We start from the raw sequence: 9,099 nt of genomic DNA, 5'->3' as shown, positions 1-9,099 counted from the left end.
TTGTGCAAATTAATTGAGTAAAAGTATGCGGATGTAGCGGGATTAGAGTTTTGCCAATGTGTGTTTCTCATTAATTAATCAGCGCATCTCCTTACACACCACTGATTTGCAATAAGTGGTGATCCAGTTTTACGACGGATGCCAAGAACACTCACAATTTTCTAGAGTATAGGCTTTGTCTTCATTAAAAACTAATCAGCGAGAAGCGATTACTTCAGTGCTTGGTATGATTAAATGGTAATTACTTAAAATCAAGATAGAGACACAGTTTTTCCTGGTTTATTACACATTATTTTTGTATAATATTGTGTTGATTCTAAAGATGATCAAATATTTAAAAATGAATTTGTTCTATTGATTTCTGTAGTAAAATTACAAAATCATCGGCTTTTCATGCGTATGCTTTTGACTAAGTAAAATAATTTAATCCATTATTTTGGTCACCGCATCCAACCTATGTGTTCATGTATGTGTAGTAAAAAATTAGTATATTATTAAAAAAAACTGCATTTTAATTTTAATATAACGGATGAAAATTATTTTAATTTACAATTTAATTTGCAGCCACACTTTATATTATACAGAAAAATATATAAATTACTCTTCAATTTACACAATATAGGAATTACCCGTTGTAACAAAAAACTAATAACTATATATAAATACTCAAAGCAGCCTTACCAAAGCTCACAGATTTTTCAAAGTAAACAATAAAATTGTTTAAGTAAATATTGTCCAGTACCATATTTATTCAGCATGAAGAGCTTTAAAAGCGATGCAAATTAAATAAAAATCTATGACGTTGAGACAATTTGGCAAATTTAATTTGACTTTTGGGAATGAAGTAATAAAAAAATATACTGGAAAAGACTCAACAGTAGCGTGAGTTGTTAAAATATTTTTAGAAAACAGTATTACCTGGACATGCGATAATATGAATAGGAAACCATAAATGAATTTTTATTTAAAAATATAATTTTAAAATATATCATGAACATAAATTTGCTATTTGTTTTCACGGTATGATTCCCCTGCATGCATTGCTTGCAATTCCTCTGCTTCTCGGCCGATGACGGTTTTTCCCATTTGATGGTAGCATGAGAGCACAGCGCAATAGTGGTACACAAAGAATACTAAAATCAAAAGCAAAGTGAGACTGGGCGTTCAATAATTAGAAAATCACTTACCAACGAGACATGTAATAGTGGCATAGAAAATTGTTACCACCTGGGCACCTCCAAGGGTGTGTAAAGCAGGAGTGAAGATGGAATAAACATAGAAATTCCCTAAAACTTCCACGATGCCGTATATGAGCCAGGGCAGGATAAGCACTCTGCATTTTTTCTGTGAAGAGAGTTGTAGTGAAAAGTTTTAAATTTTTATTCTGGAAGTGTCTACCTTGAGGACAGCTATTGACATTAATATATCAACCAATATCTTTATCGATCCATGGATGAACATATCATATCCAAGATTTGGCATTTCAGCCTCCTCGTCGTTGCTAAAGCCTTAAAAATTAGCAGATAAGAAAAAATATCCGTCAAGAAAAATTAAATATTTATCAATTACATTTTATGATTTTGGCCTTTATTTCAGGATTGTTCTGGTCTATAATTATAAGCATAGCTGTCGCCATCATCAAAGGAATGCCTATAATCTGGAAACAATTCAAATTAAGTAAAAATTTACGTTATTAAGCTTTGTTATATTACTTTTTTATTAAATAACTTTTTAACGATTTGTAAATATTGTAAAAATAATTATATCACTTCATGTTAAAGGAACAATAATTATAAATCGCAAATCTTGTTATGTTCAACATTTAGGTAAATCAATTTTCTGAACAAAGTAAGAGTAGAGATGACTCTTGGTGCTCGTAATGCTAAATTTTTTGGTAATGATTAAATTGATTTTTCTCGTGCATTCAAAAATTTGCATAGAGCAGGGCGTAATATGCTGCTCTGTTGTGTTTGTGCATGCTTATATTTCAAATTTTTTCACCAGATCATAAACGGCCTGCATGACTGCTACATGACGATCCTCAAGTATAAAGTAATACTTCCTTGGAAATCTCATTTTTCAAAAGTTGATATGCTCTGTGTTAGCAGAAATCTTGAACTTTTAGTAATAATGCAAAGTTTCGTGACGCTTCTCTCTCTCGTGCTTTGATGTGTCGCCGCGCCCATCTAAATATGGTAGGGGCCAGCATGCGGTGCCACGACTCCGCATTAGATCGCCACTGCTTGTCCGAATTTTCAATAATGTGAAACACAGTGCGCCGGCAGAACAACATAATATTATTTAAAATAATCATTTTGTAATAAAAACTGTGAAACTTTTTATTATAAGACTATTGGCAATTATAATATTGATCATAATAAGTAAATTAAATTATATTAATAACAAATTAAGCGGCAAGTCAGGCATGCTGGTTTTTCTCAAATAGTTTTATAATCAACAAATTTTTAGATTTTTAATTTGCTTTAAGCACTTCTCAAAAGCGTAGCAAATGCTTTTTAACTGATTGGTGCATTCCAGTAAAAAAGATCAAAGTGCATAAGTATTTTTTTATATAATAGTAATCAAACTGTTCAGTAAAATAAAAAGCTTGTTTTTTTTTCAATTCATTCGGGTTCTCTGGATGACGTCATGGTTGTTTTGGACAAGGCTCCTCTCCTCTCTCCTCAATTATAATGATAGTTTTGGCTCCCGGGAGCTATCTAGATACGGACGATAGAGTTGAAAACCACAGTTTTATGCTCCATCTACCGGACACCTATGGACCGTAAATAATATAATTTATTCCATTACAATTGGCTGTGATTTCAATGAGAGAAACGCCAATTGATTTAACATTATGGATGTCATTTATCGACTTTTGTATTTCTGAAGTTAAATTATAATGAATTGAGCTAATCAAATATTTTTACCCTGGACATAGTTATAACTCAAATTCAATATTAAAAAATACAATTAAGTTTATTTTTTATCTTGGTAAATATAGGATTAGCTTGGATTATCAGTTAAATATAAGTAAGAAAAATATAAAAACTATGATGTATGTACTATGCTATTCAAATGTATTTTATTAGCGTGTATTAGAAGTTGGTGCCGCGGATGGGAAGTTAAAGTTAAATTATTGACAGTGGTGGTGCTATTTTGTCCAAATAATCAATTAACCCATCCCAAAAATCTAATATATCGCAATATTAGCGTTTTGTAACAAATTGGGACGTGAAATTATAAAAAAGTTTAATTCTTTTTTAAACTTTTGTCTCATTATTAAAAAAAAAAAAATGCTGGTAATTTCTGCCTCCGGTGTGATTTTCGCCTTTACTGCGTCGCCGTAAAAAGTTTGCAGAAAATTTATATCTCGTAAAAGCACTTTTCCATTTCGGTTCGCTCTCGGTACTGCTCTCGGGAAAAAAAGAGCAGAGGGAGGAAAAATCTGAACGTGCGTCGCCGATTTATGGTGGGTAACAAGCTAATCAGCGGCAGTTGTTGACCAGTTTGGTTCGGGGTGCAACTAACTTGAATGGGCGCCGCTGATTGAAAAGCATCAGCAGCCAGAGCGTCGTCTTGTATTTATTGGACGCACACATGCTTCCCTAACCGTCCCAAAACTTTTCCTGCCACCCGTCCGCACTCTCGCAAGTGACACGCGCTCGACCTCCCTTCAGCACCCCCTGACCATACCACTCCACTGCTAGGGCACCCGTTTCCATTATTTCATTTGCACGAAATATGTATGTGTGTTTTTGACGATAGATTTTCTTGATTGTTTCTGAGAGCAATTGCAAAAACCTGAATGAAAAATACACACATATTAAATATATTAAAAATTCGTTGCAAATAAATGTATCCACAATTTTTTTTTATTCCGTACATTTACAACAACTGCTGTTCATTTGTCCGCATTGATTCAATCAAATTTTTACATTAAATTATTTAGTTTTTTTTTTAAACATATAATATTCCTCTTTTTAGGAATTTCAATCTTCAACTTAACAAACATAAAAGTCTGAACTTCTTTGATAAAATAATATATAATATAAATTCAAGTCATTTTTAATATCAACACTCTGAACTTCTGAACACTAAACCAGAAAAAACATTGCATTTTGTTAAAAAAAAAAAAAAAGTTATTACAATATCTAATTTTAAAATAATAATAAAAATTTCAAAAAAAGTACTTAACTACAGCCTTTTTTTATAAAAAAAATAAAACGTAATGAAAAATCCTATCACGTTAGATCTGCATCCTATAGCGAAATCAACTTCAATTTGAGCTATTCTCTCGATCGCATCCAAAATAACCTTTCAGGTCAAACTAAGAGATATGGTAGAGTGCATAGCTATAACATAACACATAAATAAATAATTCCGGCAGGGATTTTGCACGTTTCTGACCGACCGACCGACTAGCGGAGAGCGAATCAAAGAGCAGGGGCGGCTTTCCGGAATATTTATTAAAGAGAAGGATTTTCGGTCAGCAAGTGTGTTGCTTTTGATTTGGACGACGGTGCATCGCGGAAATGGATTCGAAAATAACGACTGACTTCTCTTTTCGTCGTTGTCACGCATTTCATTGTTTGGTGACAAGAGTAGTTATAGCGCGTGGCGTTTTCGTGCAAGGCGAAGCAGACGTCCCATGTTGTGCGCCTCCAATATGGGCCACTTGGAATTCACAACACACACCCCGGCCGAAATAAAAGATCAAGAGACAAGTGGTGCGGCGGTGGCGGCTCGGTTCGCACACGCGGGACAGACGCAAAATATATTTGCTTCAATAAATATACCCGCGACTTTTGAACGGAATTAGGCGTCGAGGGCAAAGAAAGAGAAAGGGTGCAACCTTTTCAGCGAAGGAAAAACGAAAGGGACGTGCTGGAATACTGAATTTGGATGTGGCAGGAATTCCAGTGAAGGGAAGAAGAAGAAAGGTTCACCCCATTTTTATTTGCTGTGTTGTGCTCACTTCCCCATTATTAATAATATTATATTTCATGGCACCATAACTTTTAAACTCTTCATCACTAAAAACATTTAATTTTTAAGAGTTGCATGAATTTGAATTTTGAAAATGAAAAAATGACTTCATGAGTGTCAAAAGAAATAGGTTTAATTTTCTTACTTGATTGTATATGTTATTATTGGAAAAATAATAAATTTAATAATTGCACCTTTGAGCACTTGGCTTTCATAAGAAAAAGAATTTAAATCACAAAAACGATAAATTTCTTCAATATTTCCGAAAAAAAAACGATGAAGAAAAAATCTATAAATCAGGCTCCAAAAATAATTTATACTTTATTGTAGCATGTTTCTAAAGTTTGAGTCATTACAATCATACATCCAGTTTTATTTTAATTAAATTTAAGTGTTTCCAGGAAATTGTAGATATTCAAAATATGTACTACTTTGGAGAATTTTTCCAACTCTTTTTGAAGACGCGCACTTTAGGACAACATCATTTTCTAATTAGAAAGCAAAGCTAACATTTTTTGTATATCACTGACAGCGGCGGAACGAAAGTCTCTCCTTCCTTCAGCAGCAGTGCAAACTTTTCGCGGCGGCCAAACTTTTTCGCGACTGATTAATTTTTCAATTTATTTACACGAACAACTTTTTTAATTTGCAGACTCGCGTCTACAAATACGCAGGAAGAGAGTGGATATTATTATTGTGTGTACATTATAAATTATAATATACCGGAGACGACAAGTCCTAAAATAGCGAATGCGAAATTGAAATACGGAGCGTCGGAAAAAGTTAAAAGAAAACGGTAAAGGAGAAAAAGTGCACGTTGAAATTATCATTTTCTCTGAGCCTGGGGAAAAAGTCAAATATTTGATCTGCCGTAATTAATGAGGTTCGCCGCCTCATTGGGAAGTTTTTGTGTGACTTGCAAAAATGAGACGACGTCATGACGGAAAAATTCTAATTAAAAAAAAAATCAAATAAATAATAAACCCCGTCGTTATAGGTCCCGATCTGGAACACTCGAGTATAATTGGATTTTCACAAGAATCGTCAAGGAAGCAAACGATCTAAAAAAGAAAGAAGACTCCGTCAGGTCTCTCAATATCTTTCTAATTATTATATACCTCCAGTGCTTTTAATTTGCGATTTTTGAGTGGAGTGCTTCTGCGCATTGTGACTTTGTGTGCGAGTGCAGTAGTACTTAACACGCTCTACAAAGTATTACGCCCGAGAGGTAATTCGAGAGGCGCACCATAATGATGTCCTGTTTTGTTATTAAGTCGAGTGTCTCCTTCTGTGTGTTCTTATTTTTTTTTTAATGAGCTCCTCTTTTATTTCCCTCTGCCAAAACCAAACCTCCCGCGTTCCTTTCAGCACCCATTTGAATTTGAATCATCTGCACCGTGTAATTGCTTGCGGATGAGAAAATTGTGTCGTGTGTTTTACAATGTGAAGCCAGAGTTCAAACTCGACCTGCAATCGCATATGTATCAAAATTGTTGGCACAAGTTCCTTTTCAAAGAAGAAGACACATGTCTATTTACGATACAAAGTAAAATATAATTATTTTCGATTATTTTTATGTTAAATTTAAGAATATTATAGAAAATTAAATATTTTTTAGAATTTATCAGAATGGGATTTTCAAGATGGACATTTTTAAATTTTTTGTGAAATAAAATACACCTTCCTCAGTGAAATCATTTCTCCATGATAAATTAATTGCCTGCTCTAATTCATTAGCTGTTGAATATTAAAAAAAAAAATATTTTATGTTAAATACCAAAAATTATTTGGCAGATTTTTCACTTTTTTATAAATAATAAAATCAAATAAATAAGTGTATCAGTTCTCACAATCAGACCGTGATCAAAACTGGTAGAGCCGTTTTGTCTCTCTGTAAAAAATTACCTGTTACTTTTCTATTTTTGATTCATTATTTAGATTATCTTTGTCGCAAGTAAAAGGTGCACATAGCAGAACTGCAAGCTTTCGGAAGTGCACTTATTTGGTTTTACGACAGTCTGGATCTAGTTGATGTTGTTCGCGAGGATTGAGTAAAAACGGGGGTGATCTCCGGCTGATGGAAATTGGAACTGCCGGTGAAGGACGAAATAGCGATTCGCCGTGTCGTCTGAAGTTTTATTGCCAACTCGCTATTCATTTCATATAAAAGTCAAATATAACAAGACTATAAGTGACAATGCAGCTAGGTTATTTACTGGTTGGTGTGTGTGTGTGTGGGATGCTGGTTGGTATTCATGCGACAACACCCAGAGGAAGACGAGAAGAAGAAGAAGCCACCCTTCACTTTGTTTGCTTAGCCCTGCGAGCGGGTTGCATACTAACAAAGCCTACGTGCCATCGATACGGCTGCTTCTCTCGGCAGCTCTGCCAAATTTTAATACATTTTGTCGCTTGATCTTTTCGCGCGACGCCAGTGGAGAGACACTTCCCTCTGGCCCTAACTTCTCAACTACATAAACATTGAAACTTCAGCATTATATTTTTAAACTTTCTTGCCAAAAGCCGCTTAGGGATCCACTTGCGCCGATTAACGTGAAGGCAAAATAATGCAATATTTCTTGGAATAGGGAAAAAAAATATACAATTTCATAGCATTTTATTAGTAAGAATAACTAATTAGCCTCGTTTTCACCGCAGTTACTTAACCTGCAGAGCTCGTAAATTTATTGAAAATAGTTTACTTAAATTATTTTGTGTTATTTCCCAATGCAATGAATTTTCAGTAATTTAATTATAATTTCTTATTTTACGTTTAAATAAATTTATTTTTTATGATAAAATTGAAACTATACTAAGTGCAAATTGGGTCAGATCATCAAGGATAACTTTTTTCAAAACATCAAATTCAAAGAAGATAAATCTCAAATTACGCTATTTTAACATCATTATTATAATTTGATATCTTATTCAAAATTTTACTTTGGTTTGTGAATTTTGCTGTTTTATATTAATGGAAGTGCACAAAATTTGTGAAATTATTAAAAAAAAAACGTTTTAGCAGGACCATATTATTATGACATGGTAAAAACAATTTTTCTTTAGCCTGGAAAACATCAATAGATGATGGAGGGAGACAAAAAAAACAATAATACTCGCCAAACTAAAACTTTTGATGGGTGGCTGTTGCAGCGGGAAAAAGGCAGCGATGCCCAACTTATATGATTTTTTGTGCGACAAGGAAAATGTACAATCGCGAAACTTTGCCGTGTGTAGAGGGGGCGAAATGAGGAAGGAGCCGAGCAAAATGGAAAAGTTGGTTTTCCTCTTTCTGCATTATAGCTCCCGAATTTGCATTCTATAATGCAATCTCTCTCCGCTTGCCCATTGTGCAAAAAGAGAAAGTCGCGTCAATTTTTTCCTTGAATTTCAATCAGCGAAAAAACCAAATCTGCTTCCAATCTTCACCCGCACGATAAATCATATATTTTTTTTCTTCAAATTAATGAGACGAATAACCAGAGAATTTGACGATAACAGATGCGACTCCAGCTTCCCTTTTCAATTGTAATTATTCATACTTATTAATTATTGATTGGTGCGCTGGGAGGGATTAAATGATTGTAATTGTTATTTTATTATTATCGATGTTGTTGTAAGATGATCATTTATCAAATAAATATATCTTAAAAGTTTCAAGGAAATAAACATAGCAAAAAAATTACTTTCTTCCAAGTCATCAGAAATCAGTAAAATTGAAACAACAATTAAAAACAAAATTTAAAAAAGGTTTTCTGTATTAAAAAATTTTAATTTCAGTTTTTGCCAGTTTGTCGAAAATTTCATTAGGATTGTAACTGGTTGGTCGTTTATGCATTTTTATTTTTTATCCAAGACGGTCGTCGGTTTTCTGGAGCAGAAAAGAGAGGAAAACTCGCTCAGCATTCAACTTGCGGTGAAACTTGCCCGTGAAAAGAAACTTGGGACGACGAGTGCGTGTGTTATATATTTTTATTTATACATACGGGCAAGTGAAAGGGCGGCTCATTACTGCTGCATTCACCAAACAAATTGCTCGGCTATTCACGCCCCACGCCGGCACAATAAAAACACCAATTTTAAATTCAAATTGTCGTCGCGTCCCATTAGCAT

General features: G+C 33.8%; 1 protein-coding gene across 1 annotated transcript; it reads right to left on the bottom strand.

The window, feature by feature from the left end:
- Positions 1 to 515: 515 nt before the first annotated feature.
- LOC132205097 (uncharacterized) lies at positions 516 to 2,173 on the bottom strand. The gene is made up of 5 exons (XM_059633966.1): positions 2,002 to 2,173; positions 1,570 to 1,657; positions 1,399 to 1,508; positions 1,188 to 1,344; positions 516 to 1,133 (listed from the first exon to the last, which is right to left on the bottom strand). The coding sequence occupies exons 1-5, from the start codon at positions 2,074 to 2,076 to the stop codon at positions 1,006 to 1,008; spliced, it is 558 nt and encodes a 185-aa protein (XP_059489949.1). The 5' UTR covers positions 2,077 to 2,173; the 3' UTR covers positions 516 to 1,005.
- Positions 2,174 to 9,099: the final 6,926 nt, after the last annotated feature.

Source organism: Neocloeon triangulifer, unplaced genomic scaffold (genome assembly GCF_031216515.1).
Source record: "Neocloeon triangulifer isolate White Clay Creek 2 clone unplaced genomic scaffold, ASM3121651v1 ptg000002l, whole genome shotgun sequence".
Lineage (NCBI taxonomy): Eukaryota > Metazoa > Arthropoda > Insecta > Ephemeroptera > Baetidae > Neocloeon > Neocloeon triangulifer.
The sequence above is the reverse complement of the archived record's forward strand: the minus strand, read 5'-3'. Positions and strand labels throughout refer to the sequence as shown.